Source organism: Pleurodeles waltl, chromosome 7, assembly GCF_031143425.1.
Source record: "Pleurodeles waltl isolate 20211129_DDA chromosome 7, aPleWal1.hap1.20221129, whole genome shotgun sequence".
NCBI lineage: Eukaryota > Metazoa > Chordata > Amphibia > Caudata > Salamandridae > Pleurodeles > Pleurodeles waltl.
In genome coordinates this window covers 385,300,908-385,316,577 of record NC_090446.1, presented here as the reverse complement: position 1 = coordinate 385,316,577, position 15,670 = coordinate 385,300,908, and the positions used below count along the sequence as shown (strand labels likewise).

The window sequence follows — 15,670 nt, the reverse complement described above, 5'->3', positions numbered from 1 at the left end:
GATTTGGACTGTAAAAGAAAAAGGAAAACCTATGCAGACAAGCCATAACATGCAAAAGACATTATTTTCACTAGAGGAGATCGAGTGCTTGTCCGTCAGCCGAGAAAAAGTAAGTCTGATGCTCCATTTGATGCTGAGTCATTCCATGTCGTATCCAGCAAAGGACACATGGTGACTGCCCAACCTCCTGGGAAGTCCATTACGCAAAATTCCTTGCACTTACAACATGTAGCTCACCACTTGTCAGATACTGATATCAAAGTAGAGACTGGTTTTTAAAGGACAATTGAAAAACCCGACTGCTGTTGCTCCTGCATCACCAACATAGTCATGGGACACTCCTATTGTCTGTTTACGAAGACATGATCGAGACGAGTAATCAGAGAATCACAAAGGCTCATCGAAACTATGATTGTGTATATATCTGTGAAAAGATTTATTATTTTGTTTTGAGAGATGTAGTGTTGTGTGAGTTATTAACGACGGAAGCCTTTTGGCACCTGATGGACTCTGTAGCACTGTGACGTAAGTGTTAAAAGGTGGTGGTGTGAATGCAGGCTTAGAATGCTGAGTTGGTGGTTAAATGCAGACAAATGAAGACGTGTTATACCCAGCTCTGTGTGTGGAGTAGTCATTGCGGGGTACCCAGGCTGGGGAAGACACTACAGTGTTTCTTTTCTCCTTTTATCAAATACTTAGAATAAAGTATATATTTCCAATTTTTACCAATTTTAAATTTTGATAATGTAGACCTGCCGTGGTATTTTCACAACAGTTACATCGTCCATCGATATGCTGCTCGGTTGCCTCTTTTATAAGGCAGATATGAAAAATAAGGAATTGTGTAACACTGTGATTCTTTTATTTTGTAGTATGTATAGATGCTTTATTTTTCTTGGATTGTTCCATATCTATCTCGTTTGTCTGCACTAAGTTTTTCTTATAATGCTTATAAACTACAGAAATGTGGCAAATATAGATATACTTGACATCAGAAACACTTTAACAGTGTCATTAAAAAGCCCCTTTTCAGCAAGAAACATGAACGGTCCATGTTGGAGGGGGCTCAAAGAGCTGACATTCCACCATAAAAAAATAAAGGCTAAATACTAGACAAAAGACAAATGGCTTGATGTGACAGCTCTTCCGAACATCTGCAGATTTTCGCCTTCAGATAGGTATAGAAGTAGCTTGCTATGACAGGCCAATGTTCATTCCAAGTGAGCGAAGCGGGACGATTTGTTCACAATTAACGACTGGCATTATTGTACTTCTACACGTCGACAAGTAACGCCTTTTGGAGTAGTTCCAATAAATAACATCAAGGTAAAAACAAATGCAATAGAGGGATCCGTTTCTCCACCTTTACTTACATGTAAAGACTCTACTACACAAAAAAGTATGGATTCAAATACTTTTATACCTGCCTCACATTTTATGCTTACCTCATCATATCCAAAAATAGCAGCATAGAAATTTTCAGTCATGGTTCTTATGCTTGATTTGAGGGATACTGAGTCAATCTGAAAAGAGAAAACACCCCAGTTAATAACTTCTGAGTAGAGCTAGGAACACATTAATATAAATATTTGGCTATATTTCTCATTGTAACCTAAACTTTTTCAACCATTACAAACGTTATAAATTAATTCTACCATTACACGTTTCAACAAATAATCGGAACATCATTTTTAAATACTAACTTCAAGAGTACATCTTCTGTTTGCGTCGTTTTTAATTTCTCGGACGTCACAAGACTGCAACGCTCAGTGAAAAGAGCTCATTTTGATTTGGCAAAGTCTATACATCTATAATAACCGCCTTTGCAATGAGAAATTATTGTGACTCTTGAATCACCATCAACGGAGCTAACAGGTAGCTGCAGAAGAAAAAACATTTCCCTGTACATTGTGAGAAGTTTCCTCCACTGATATAAGCTGAAATTGCCAGAACGTCAAGGGTTCTCAGAGAAGTGACATCACTGAATAGATGTTTCTAATTACGTAAAGAGAGATTGCCATAAACCAGGCATAACATGGTAAATCACAAAACCAGAACTCTCATGGAGAATACCCTCGAGGACAATGTAGTTATTAGGAAGAGATGGAGCACATGAAGAGTGAGCCCAAGAACCCTGGACCACCCATGAAATCGCAGAACGTATACAGGGATCCAGAAGGATGCTCTCTCCAGAGAAGATAAAACAACCTAATTACGGCAACAAACACACTTACATGAACTAATGGTTGAGGGTTACACTATCACCTAACCATAAAAATGACCTCCCATGGGGCCAGCACACCATTAGACTTTTATAAAAAAAGTAACTTGGCGTCAAGGTTAAAGGTTAGGCTATTTGCTATATAAATAGCTCCCAGTACAGTAACGAGGGTGCTACAGTAACTATTGCAAGTAAAATACCTTTTGTTTAGTAAAAGGCTGCCGTGTTTGAGGTGCGGTGGAGTATTCACACCTTTTGCCAAAGAACCTGCATCACTGATAATAGCTAAGCCCATGAATGCCCACAACTGTAAAATAACCTAAAAGCACATCTGAACTAGATACTGAATGACTTCCAAAATAAGGCAACTGCTCACAAATAAGACAAACAACAGACGCAAGAGCAGTAACGTTGGGACAAAAAAAGCTAATTGCGAAAATTGGAAAAATATACAATTCAAAATCGGGAAAAAACTGAAAGACATAGAGAAGTTCAAGTTTACTAACTTTGCTAAATTAATTCAAACCAATGCAACGGTAAATCCTAATATAAAAACAATAAGTCTAAAAACAGTTCCGTTGTGCGAAAAATCAAAATAAGCATTGTTGTTTTCTTATACGCGAGTAACTACAATCATTCAAATACTTAATTACAGTCTCAACCGCCTGCTATAATTGTTCCACTGTCCTTTATGTAAAGAAGGCAAGACATTCCTACAATACATCATTCTTGCTGGGCAGCTGGAACTTATCATCAGTGCGCATAAGCTGGCTAGACAGTTTTGTTGACATTACGGTGCAGAATCATCTGTCGTCTGTGCAAAAGAAGCAGAGGCGTTTTTAAAAGTGCATGTTTCCTGGCCCATCTGTCTACCATAGCTATTAACGATAACCTTAAAGTAGGGGCCCATCCGTCTAATGTGCAAGAGTAGCCAAACCGTCCGTAAAGTGCATGCCTTCTACTCAAGAGTGCAGCACAAAAATCAATGATAATAATATATACAGGTGGATGGGAGGTTATACAAACATCAACAATACCCATAGACCTTTCCCAACCCCAAGTTGACGAGCACACGGGATGGAAAGAATCAATATGCGCTGTACCTGCAGATGACAGAGGTGAAAGAAATAAAGTGCATTCTTCAAGGGAATTTTGAAAACCTTGCGTGGCCTCAGTCCAGGATGAGTTCCTGTAATAGTCTACATACATGCACTCCGAGCACCTTCAAGTACAGAGGAGGTACGCTTCATGGATTTCTCATGGCGGGATCCTGAATTTGTTTGACTCATGACTAGCAGTTGGTCGGGGTAGCCTGGACTGTAGTAGGAAAGCAACTTTATCCCCCACAGCCTGAGTTACACTTGTTCATTCAGGACCCTCTTACCTGTACCCAGAGATATCAATGTAGCCTTTGTTGCTTCACTGCCTAGATGATTGTTGACTTCAACAAATTCTATGGATAGCAGATTGGATGATTTTAGATCCTCCAGTCTGTGGATGGATGTTAATAGCCGTAATATATTCCCGCTGTTTAAGATGCTACCTTGACCTTTGGACTTATATTGAGGTAAAAAGAGAGTAGTGTTTGTTTCAGCGTGCCCCTGCAGTGAGATGGACACATTTGGTTGCTGAGAGTTCGGGCGAGGCTCTAGTGGTGTCAGTGTAGCAGGCTGATTTGAAAAGGTATTGGATATTGAGTCTGGCAGTATATCTACTGATGGTATCGATAAAACTACTGGAGGTGTCTGATTTGATTATTTCACTGAATGTGCTTCGATGTTTGTTATTGGGCTGATACTTGATCTAGCCATCCGCTTTGGAGCAGATTCTACTTCTAATGGGAGCCTCTGTGCCCCGTGTCTGGGGGCTGAATCAAAGTCCCCCTAGGGATAATTGCATCATCAGATAGTGGTGGAAGGCTGCGCCTGGCACACAGTTTAGCAGATTAAGAGGACGAATCCCTAAATATAGTTGCCTCGTTAGCTACAGAGAGGAGCAACGGTGTGTCCCAAGATGGGCCTTGTCTACTAAACGCAGCTTTATCTTTAATTGCCTCAGTGCTTATGTCCAAAGAGGAGAGGATGAATGTATTTTGAGTGCATGATGTTACTGCAGTAAGGGACCGTTGAGTTGGACTTCTGGTTATTTGAGTCAACGCAGAAGTAAGCTGTAATATTGGCCTTCCCTTTTCTGCCTTTCCTTCTTTGCTTCCATCGCGGCTGAGGCCTTTTGCCCTGCACAATTGTTGAGGCTCCTTTGTTCGGGAATTGAGCTGGCATACCTTTTGATGATAGGACCTTCAAGGGGGGAGCTGGCTGTGCAAGAATCACACGCTCCTTTTCACACTGCCTTGAAGGTTCTTGCCTTGAAAATGGGCACATTTCGTGCTTGGTCTTGTCACTTGAGCTTCCTACAAGAATGAGTCGGAAACAGAAGCAGTTGCATCTCCTCCTGATGGTGAGGCACACAAAGAGGCAGCCATTATAGGTTGTGTTGATTGCTTTATATCCATCAGAGGTCACCCAGCATAGAAGGTCATCCAGCACAGAAGGGCAGAAATACAGCCTAGTTGCAGTGACTGTGTGTCAGTTTGGGCCCGCTTAATAAAACAAAAACAGCTAAAGAGTCAAGGAACAAAAGTTGAATATCCATCTTGTCTGATTGGTACAGTAAGTTGTTGACAAAAGCTGCATGGTGTTCATGAGCAATGCCAATATAGTATTAGTCTGGTGTTGTTTCTCCTGTTTGAAGTCACTACTGAGAGTTTGGCTGTTTTTTTCCAAGCGGAGATTAGAGGTGTATGAAGCTACCAGCTCTTCCCATTCTTTCGCTGTGAGGTAGGAGATGTTGCAGTCTGGGTCCTGAGTGTCAGCCTTGCACTGGGACAGGTCATTACTGGTGATAATAAAGGGAGCAGAGCTTGGACCCAGGAGAGCGGCCTTGCATTGTGATTTGTTGTTGATGCTGGCAGAAGAGGTTTCTCCGGGGCTGGAATGTTGGGTGGTGGAATTGGAGAGCTATGACATGACATTTAAAGATTCCTTACTTGGCTGCCTGTTATTGCACGTTGTTAGCTCACTTCCTACAAGCCACTTTGTGGGTTGCCCACTTGTTGGTGTACTGGGTAAAGGGATAGGGACGTAAGCCATTACTGGCTCCCAAGCAGCCAATGGAAGAGCAGCCCCCCCCCCCTGGTTTGGGATGAGCTCCTGCTTCCTCGGTTTCATAAGATAGCCCGTCCTTAGTTGGGCTTTTGTTCCCCATCCTGGTAGTCATTCCCTCCAGGCTGCTGCTGGTTTCTCCGTTAGGTTCTGCTTTAGCAGCAGGCGCAGCTGCGCCCTCAGCATTCTACCTGACCACCTTCCTTACAGACACTGCCGATCCTGTGTGCTCATTGTTTTCTGCAGGAGCCAGAGTAGTAGCAGTTTCATTATATGTCAGTCTCATGAGGCCTTAGAAACCCTCCTTAGAGTCGTCCACGACTACCTGTTGTAGTGGGGATGGAAGCCCATCTCCACCGTCACTGCTTGAACAGAGCACTGAGCCCGCGTCTTTTGGTGTATATTTTCGGCTGATAGCTTAGTGTTGTAGTCCTTTTTACAGTCCCCTGAGCTGCCTCTTGAAAATCTGGAGCTATAAGATCCTTTCCTATGTGTGCCTTTTATTTTTTTTTACTAGTGCTTGCATCTTGACGGTTTCTTTTTCTTTTGTTGACAGCTGAAGGTGCATGATGCATTACCCTGCCTGATCTCTTGTGTCCAGCCCGTGCCCCACTCATGCAAGGTGTCGTTTTTGGCGTATGGATGTGCGGAAATATGTTGGTCTTTTGCACTGGGGCTCCATACCCAGTGATGTCGTTTAAAAGACCGTTTAATATATTTGGAAAATCAAAACGCACTAAATGGCACAGTTAGGGTTTGGTGCCACAAGTCAGTATCAAATTATTGTGCACTCCATAGCACTGGTGAACAACCAGGCCTGCTAATCCTTGTTAGAGGCAGGGGTGACCGAAAGGCGGAGCCCAGCCCAAGGTGACCTTGAGATACTGAGCCCTGTTTTTATGTTATGCTCTGGAGTGGTGTTGGCAGACACCAATAATTGTCACAGATAGTTATTGTTCATGTCTGTTGCATTCTGGTGTGTTCTTGTGTGGTTGGCAGATATAGGCACCTCAGTGTGAGTTGTATGTGTTAAGTTGTGTTATTTAAAATATTTTTGCTTGTGTTAGAAATTGGGTCTCTAGTTGGTAGAGGTATGCACCCTGCCCAAGTAGGGACCACATTCCTAGTCCGGGTAAGTCATAACACAATCCAAGTTATCCTGTGCTAGCTCTCTGGTAGCTTGGCACAGAACAGGCAGGCTTAACTCAGAAGGCAATATGTAAAGTATATGTGCAATAACTCATACAGTTACAGTGAAAACACCACAAAAATACCCACACAATCCTTAAAAATCAGTGGCTGTATCCTTGTAATACACAGTACCTGACAAGTGACAAAAATGACGACACACGGGGGGCTGCAGTAGAGGAGATGTGTTGAAAAATAAGGAGCTGCATCGGAATTTTCGGCGTGGCACCGACAATGCGTTGTTTCTTTCCAACCAGCAAGGTGATGCATCAATTTCCCAGGAGCCCAGCCTTGGTTCCTCACTGCGATGTGGGTATATTTTGACACCCAGGGCCAATGCGTTGAAAATCCTTGAAGTGCTGGTAAGAAGGAGCAGGTGCTGCGTCAATCCGGTACGCGAAACAGCAAATTTTCAGCAGCGAGGCAGACGCTGTGTTGATTTCTGCAGATGCACAGGAATTTTCTTTTCTGGGGTGAAGTGTTTGTGGCTCTGAGACTTAGAACAGGAGCTAAGCTCAATCCAAGCCCTTGGAGAGCACTTGTGGGGAAGGCAGAGTGCTTCCAGCAGAGTCAGAGCCTAGGAGGCAGGACAACAAGCAGGGCAGCAGTCCTTCTTAGCAAAACACTCCAGATGACGCCTTTGGGCAGCCACGCAGTCCCTCTGACAGAGTACAGGTGTAGATCCAGTGGTGTCAGAGACCCAGTATCGATACACCCAAGAGTGTCTTTAAAGTAGGGGAAACTTCAAAGAGTGGTTTTGATGTGGACAAATTCCCCTTTCAGCCCAGCCGTGTCTGTCAGGATCCTTGTGGGGGGCTATCAGTCCTTTGTGTGAAGGCAGGCCACTGGCCTTTGAAGTGTAAGAGAGAGCCCCTCCAACCCAGGGAGACCCATTCAGTATGCAGATGAATGCAGATGAGACTCAGGCGGTCATTATAAACATGGCGGTCTGGGCCGCCATGCCTGCGGTAATTACCGCCACCGGCATGGCGGTCCAGACTGCCATATAATAAAGGTGTCAAAACCGACACTTTTGAAACTCCGCCACCACCGGGCTTCCGCCACCAGGCAGCCTGGCGGTGGCGGAGTTTCATATCCACCAGATAATGAGTCAGGTACCACCAGCCTTTCCCTGGCAGTATACACCACCAGGGCAAGGCTGGCAGAATGGGTGACTGCACCCGCCGCACAGCTACATTGCCGCCAGCTCCATTTGGAGCCGGCGTCAATGTTCAGGCCCTGCATTCAGCTGGGCCTGCTGATGGTAGCACTGTTTCAGCCCGCCGGCCCAGCTAAATGTTCTTTATGCGGCTGGCAGGGGTTCTGCAAGCTAGCGGTCTTCTGTCGAGTTCATAATGAGGGCCTCAGTGTCCTGTGTTTATGGCTGTCTGGGTGGAATGCAGATGAGGGCTGTCAACCAGCACAGACCAGACGTGGATTCGAGACAGGGTGTAAGGCACAGAAGGCAGTAAGTGCAGAGAAATGCCTACTTTCTAGAAGTGGCATTTCTAAAATAGTATATTAAAATCGAACTTCACCAGTAAGCAGGATTCTCTACCATTCTGGCCATACTAAACATGACAGGGCTACTTGTCCAAGATCAGAATCTACCAATTAAAAGTATATGAGGGCAGGTATAATGCTAGTTTATGAGAGGAGCAGGCGTCACAGAAGTGGAAAACGAATTTGGGAGTTATTCAATACCAGGACATGTAAAACACATAAGTACATGTCCTGCCTTTTACTTACTTAGCACCCTGCCCTACGGGTTACCTAGGGCCTATCTTAGGAGTGACAAATGCAAAACAAGGGAAGTTTGGGGCTTGGTAAGTGGTTGTTAATGCCAAGTCGAGATGGCAGTGACACTGCACACACAGACCTTACAATGGCAGGCCTGAGACATGGTTAAGGGGCTACTTATGTGGGTGGCACAATCAGTGCTGCAGGTTCATTAGTAGCATTTAATTTACAAGCCCTGGGGACATGTAGTGCACTTTACTAGGGATTTACAAGTAAATTAAATATGCCGACTGGGCATGTGCCTAATTTACCATGTTTTAGGGAGAGAGCAGATGCACTTTAGCACTGGTTAGCAGTGGTAAAGTGTCCAGAGTCCTAAAGCGAACAAAAATGAGGTCAGAAATAGAGGAGGTGGAAGGCAGAATGTTATGGGTGACCCTTCAGCGAGGGCCATTTTCCAACAGCTGGTATATGTATTTCTTTAGGTGGATAATGTCTTCTATTTTGTTGTCCAGAAGAAGTATGCAGTGAGAAGACCGAAACGCATCGACATGTATAAAATGGAGAAGTCACGCTTAATCTGGATATGGAAATTAAATTAATTCATAAGGTATTTCTGGAACGGAATGTATGAGAGAACGCTGGTCTATCTCACAGTATTGCCTTTAGAGAGTGCCTGTTCAAAGGACTGCAGTTGACTTAAAAAGAAATAGTAGTGGAATACTACACTTCATGTTTTATGCATTTTCAAAGTACAATTGTGTCTTTTGTTGAGAATGAATGCATCTATGTGTTTTGTCCAAAATATATCAAGATTCTCGAGGTATTTGAGAGTGTGATTATAATAATATAATGCATTTGTGGTAAAAATGGATTGCTTGATCCCGAGGTAATTCATGTGCTCTGTGGTAGTTAAATCATGTTTATACTTTTTGCCTACTATACAGTGTTTTTATGTACTTTGGGTCCCTGCTGTCAGCAAAGGGGGCGAAGGTGCCAGCTAAAGCCAATCAAGATTCAAGGAATCGAATGTTCTCCCTTGTATTGCCATCAAATCTGTGCAATTCTGCCTGCCTGCACAATACTTTTAATCTCAGTTCTTTCCGTCAGAAGATCTGCCCTCATTAAGGCGCTAGTTGTGTGAGGGGTAGCTGAGAAGGCGCTGCCTCAACCAGGGAGAAAGGGGCAGGAAGTCAAACATCAGCCTAGGGTGGCCGCTTTCGCATCTCACAGTTACAACTCCCTCCCCCCCGGCACGGGAACCCTAACAGCAGCCGTGCCAGGCAACTCACTGCGACCCCTACCTAGCAGGGAAGTGACTCGCTGCAGAAGGTTCAGGCAAGAGGTGTGCCTTGCTCCTCCCTGCCTTCACCTCACCTCGGCAAGACTCACCTCGTCTCGGGCTTCTGGAGCATCTTGAACTGACCTGATGTGTCTTGGGGGGGGGGGGGGAGGGCGCAAGTGAGCGAGGGACTAAAAGATGGGCAGCCGGTCAATGAGAGCAGAGTTGGTTCCCCCGGTTCAGTTCCCCCAACCCAGCACCTTCGGGCGAAGGGCCAGAGGTTGGCTGGATGGCGGGGAAGCAAGCAAGGCAGCAGGGCAGCCGGCGGCTCCAGCGACATAAGACTTAAATACAGAATTCTCAGACAAAGAGAAGGCAACTTTAAAAATGTCTGAGAAACTATTTTTAGACATACTGCTGAAAATGTGTAAGATTTCCTCTTCCTTGCCTGTCCTGAATTAATGAGGCAAATTAGGCCAATCCACACTACACAATATTTGATGCCTAAGCAATGAAGAAAAGCTGAACAATTGTTTTATTGTCTATTAATTATGGCGTTTTTTTGTAAATATGTTGAATCACATTATACCGCTATGTATTGTATAAAGTCAGACTGCAAAGTAAAATCAATAAAAAGTAATATATTTTTAGTTATGCGAATAAAGCCCTTTGGGGTTTGATATAAACAGCAAACCCGTATACTTATGGATGAAGAAGAAAAATAAGTAAACAAGCATTGACAAAGCCAATATGGTTGGTCCTTGAGCAGTGCATACAACAGAGAGGCAAAATACATATTACCACATTCATAAAATGTGCACATGGAGCAGACCAACAGAAACCATTTTCTGAAAAGTCTATCTGATCTGCAGGTACTCGGAAAACATGCCAACAGGCACAAAAGCATCGATGCACACAGATCACAGTTATTTATACTCTTGTGAAACTGGAGGTACAAGATGATGTATACGAGAGCAGCAGCCAATGTTGTACACCACAAGGCACAGAGTGAAAAGCAGAAAGGGTTATAGGCTGAAGCACCTCAGGGGAGCACTGGGTGACAAGATTTATGACAGCTTGGGGAATGAACCTCACAGGAGCAATGGATGACCAGAACAAGGTTGTGCTTCTGGGGGGAAAAGGGGGGAAGAAGGACAATGCCAAGCAGGGGGCATAATGTGACATCCAATATAGTACAAGGAAATGTATAAAATACTGCACAGTTCAATGCACTGTAAAGTAGCATAGAATGATGTCAGAGATGACGAAAGTCCAAATTCTAACTTTGTAATTTGGGATTTTCTGAATTTCACTCATACACGTAGATGTGTAAGTCCCATTATAGAAACAAAAATACCATTTGACATACTGGAAGGCATTTCCGAGTCGTGGAGTGAAGTTATGTTTTGAACAATAAAGGTATGTTTTAAGTAACAATTTCACAAGCCCTCTCAAATTATTTCCTAGCCATGATGTACATGTCCAATCAGGGACGAAGGGAAATATAAATAACCCTGTGTAACCGTACATTGCAACTTCCAAGCACACCCCTGCCTCTATTAATTCTTACAAAAACTGCGTTGCGGGCTTGATGGAAAATCTTTGATATGGAAAGTCCTAAAGGCCTTGAACAACATTAAGTATTTGTGAAATGTTCTCTACTTAAGAAAACACTCATCATGCGAACTGTGTATACACCTAACTTTGCCCGAACTCTCTTCCCATATAGGCTGTCTATACAGTTCACATTATTTCCGACAACCTGTACACTAAATGAAGGCAAATGCAACTCCAGATCCAAATGTGGATAGAACCAGCCCACTTGAATTGAGTATTGCCAATTACAGGGCCGTGATGAGTGATGCATGGAAGTTCATGGCCTGACAGACATTTGGAAATTGTCACACCTAACAGACACTGGATATTCCTTTCAATTCAAGAATCAACTGCTACTTCATCACAAACTCACAAGATATCTCTAGTTACAAGACAGTAGAAGGAGCTCTTTCAGAACACACTCTATTAGTAGTGACTTAAGAAGATGTCCCTTAGGACCACACCAAAAAGGTCAGAGGATTCCTGGCTCCAGAACACCATAGAGAGGGACCACCTTAAGACCTATATGATGGGATGGAAAGGAAGGGACCTATAATATTGGTACACATTTTCTAGTCGGCAGCGAAGTTGTTGAGGGGCAAATGATGCATGATGCTGAAACATACAAAAAGAAGAAGACCCAAACTGAACAGACCAGGCTGGAAATATCCATTAAAGCCTTTGCAAATACTTAAAATCAGGAGTGTTGAATTGCTATAGCCCAATGCCCAGGGCATATTGTATGTATAATGCACCCAGAATGCTCTCTAGTTAGATGCAAATATTTGTAGAAGCTTGAAAGCAAGAATGATAATTCTTTGCTTTCAAAATAAAATGTTCACAAAAAATGCAACTAAGAAAATAAATGTTTTGCTAAACTACTGTGAAGTTTTCGGCACAATTTCTTTGAAGCATCATTTAGGAAAACAGTTTGATGCATGCTAGTATTTCCAAAAAGTACTCATAATAGAACCAGTGTAACTAGTTTCAACAAGATTACGAGAAATACGAAAATAAATAAACACTGGCAAAGCCGATAGGGTGGTCAACATTTTGGTTTTGTCAAAGCGTATCTTATTATGACATGATTTTTTAAAATATTTATTGCTGTGTTGGCTGCAAGGTCCTCACCAATTTAACAAACATTGGCAAGAAGACACAAGACTTTTGTGGTCTCAAAAGCACACACTGCCAAAACATTGCCTGGCACTGAAAAAAAAATATTTTGTGTGTAGATATATGCTTTTTGTGAAAGAGCAGAATGCTGTCACTGACAGTCAAGCCAGCCAAGAGATAGGTAGAGGTATAAAGTTTTAATAAAAGCTATGGGTCTTGGTTAATGTCAGACCTAATTAGGGGCTGAACTCTTAAAGAATGTCACAAAAATGCACCCATAGTACATGTCCTTCCATTGATGCAGATTTACAGTTGTCAAGAATTCACAAGCATTTACAGAAGTAGGCCAGGAATTCGTACTCCTAGAAAATATTTGTTAATTGCATTTTAGCATAAACAAATATGCATGTATAGATTTGCTCATGCAACAATCTGTTGAGCGTTCACAAGTTCACCTTCCCTCCAACCACTTTTTCCCACCTCTGGTAGAAGTTTTACTTCTGCCCTTGTCAGGAGTACATTTCCAACGTTTCTCACCATGAGAAAATATTAGAGGGGTGAAACCCCTAAAACATTCAAGTTAGTAGGTTTGCGCAGACTCAATAAGGCATTTCAATCCTAGAACTATGCTTATCGCTACCTCCAGCCCCATTATGTAGAGCTGCAGAAAGGTGGCAAAATATGGTAATTGCTAGTAATCAAACCCCTCTATAGAAAGAGCCCTTTAATAATCAGAGAGTCTATTTCCAGAGCTCCTATATAGGTAGCTTCCTGCCCTAATTTGTTGCTGTATCTATGTGGTACCAAAGGGACAAGTGCTTTGTTTTACAGGAAAAGTAGATTTATGAAGCAGCCTGTCGCATGGACACATTTTTTAAATTAAATTCCACAACCCTGTATATCAAATAACCCACCACACCAATCAAGTCTGGAGGGATATAGAGAAAGCAAAAGTACATTTCAAGTCCCTGTTTATATCCAAGGCTGAATCCAGCCAGACATGGGAACCCTTAGGACCTTTATAAACGGTATGAGAAATAATGTAGTTTCGACGAGAGGCACAATATGCAATAACTATCATTTACAAATACCAAAGCAATTGCCATATTTACCCAAAAACATAATAAATACTCTTGCCACTTTCACAGAGACCTGCACAGCTTAGTAGCCCAGATCACCACTGACTTAGAGTAACAATTTATATCAGGTCTGAATTCACTTAAATTGTCTAATGCTGGGAAGGACTTCTTAAATGGGAGGCATTTGGAAGGAAGATGTTGCTATGGTCATTTCGACTTGCCTTCCTAAAACTCCTCAGAACCCAATGGAAATCTACAAACTGAGTATAAGCACATACAGTTGATATTTTACATCCCAAAAGGGAGGGAATGAAAATTGCTTTTGCACTTGTGGAGCACCCAAACTTCTGCTGCATGTGGCTGGTATATTTATGACACTTGGGCCCTCATTCTGAGTCCGGCGGGCGCCGTCCGCCGGGCGGAAACCGCCGAAAGACCGCACCGCGGTCAATAGACTGCGAGGGTCATTTTGACTTTCCCGCTGGGCCGGCGGGCGATCGCTAGAAGATCGCCCGCCGGCACAGCGGGAAAGCCCCTGCAACGAGGAAGCCGGCTCTGAATGGAGCCGGCGGAGTTGCAGGGCTGCGACGGGTGCATAGCAGACAGTGAAAATCTTTGTGGGGCCCTGTTAGGGGGCCCCTGCACTGCCCATGCCAGTGGCATGGGGAGTGCAGGGGCCCCCAGGGGCCCCACGACACCCGTTCCCGCCATCCTGTTCCTGGCGGGTTTTACTGCCAGGAACAGGATGGCGGGAAGGAGGTCGGAATCCCCATGGCGGCGCTGCAAGCAGCGCCGCCATGGAGGATTCTCTGGCCCAGGGGAAATCCGGCGGGAAACCGCCGGATCCCCTTTTCTGACCGGCACCGCCAGCCTGTTGGCGGTGCTTCCGTTGCCCATGGCCCTGGCGGTTTAGGACTGCCAGGGTCAGAATGAGGGCCTATGTTCTCCATCCTTGAGGGCTACAGAGTGAACTGAGGAGCTGTGATCCACTGTCCACGTCCAGAGTTGGGCTTGAGTGAGACTCATCAAGCTATTTTCTTGGTCTACCTTTCACTGATTACTTCCAATTGTCCACATCACTGATGAGCAACACATTTATATGTTTGCCGGTTTTGACAAGTAAACGTATTTATAAATTACTAAAATAAGATATTTTAATTGATATTTTAAACAGGTTGCCATTTGGGGGAATGCTGTTGTACAAATAAGAAGCAGTTGTGTTCAATGGGACGCATAGGTATCCGAGGGCATAAACACCCTAGAACAATAATTTAGTGAACAGATTGTCAAAACGATAATTGACTTGCCAACAGAATACAATCTAAACAGGGATGAGTTCTGGAAATACAATTACGCAAAACATTGCTCACTAAGGAGGTTTCTCATGATACCATTACAAGTCCCACTTCTTCGTACTTAAATATTTGAAAAATGGGGGGGAAACAGAGAGTTAGTGTTCAGGCTTTACAAAACACTCATCTCTTTTCCAAGTCTACTGTAGCCTTACATCAAATGTGGTATCTCAGGTTTGTGCAGCTCCATGCAGGGGAATAAAATGAAAAGGGGGATCTAAGACGTACACAGTCAAAGGAATTGATACATGACGTATGAATGTGGTATGGATAAAAAATGGCTAAAGGTTCAAGTGAACCGAAGAAATAAAAGCTCCTGAACTTTTTCAGCTATGATATGCAACACATACTATGGGTCACCACACCCGCCATATACAGCTTTTAGTAGGGTGCTTTATTAAAAAGAAATGCGGGGGCATGTGTTAAGGTGAGTTGCACATTAACCATTAGTCAAAGGCTAACCAATGGTTTACCAGGTAAGATAACAGTTTAATCACGCTTTTGACCACGCATTGTCTTTTGTGAGCATCAGAAAAGCCTAGAGTCCAAAATTAGCCACACTGTAAGTTTAACAATGCAAATCTGCCAACCAAAACACCAATTTTACTGTGTGAGGAGAGGGTGGGGCCTCATGCTGAGAAGTACCTAGGAGGCACTTTTGTCCACCACCTCCTCCTCAAAAAAGAAAAAAGCTGATGCTGATGTCCTGTGGTGTTTTCACACCCCCTAATGGACATCGCCAGTATAAAGACTGAAAACGAGCTGGAAAGCCACTGTTTACAATTGTTTTCAGCTAACTTACCCCACCATCGTGTGAAATCGGCTCCTCAGTGACAGTGTGAGGGGAGCCGATATCGTGTGTCACATGTCTGACATGGAGAAATAACAAGATGGCATATCAGGGGAAATTGTGTGACCATTTCCTGCACAAAGTT

The 15,670-nt window shown here is 43.5% G+C and overlaps 1 protein-coding gene across 1 annotated transcript in view; it reads right to left on the bottom strand.

Moving 5' to 3' along the window:
* The window catches only part of UQCC1 (ubiquinol-cytochrome c reductase complex assembly factor 1), a 704,652-nt gene that overhangs the window by 88,269 nt on the left and 600,713 nt on the right, over positions 1 to 15,670 (bottom strand). Inside the window, exon 8 of the mRNA XM_069243832.1 lies at positions 1,446 to 1,523. Within this exon, the coding sequence (XP_069099933.1) occupies positions 1,446 to 1,523 (78 nt within the window). The remainder of the gene's footprint in view (positions 1 to 1,445; positions 1,524 to 15,670) is intronic.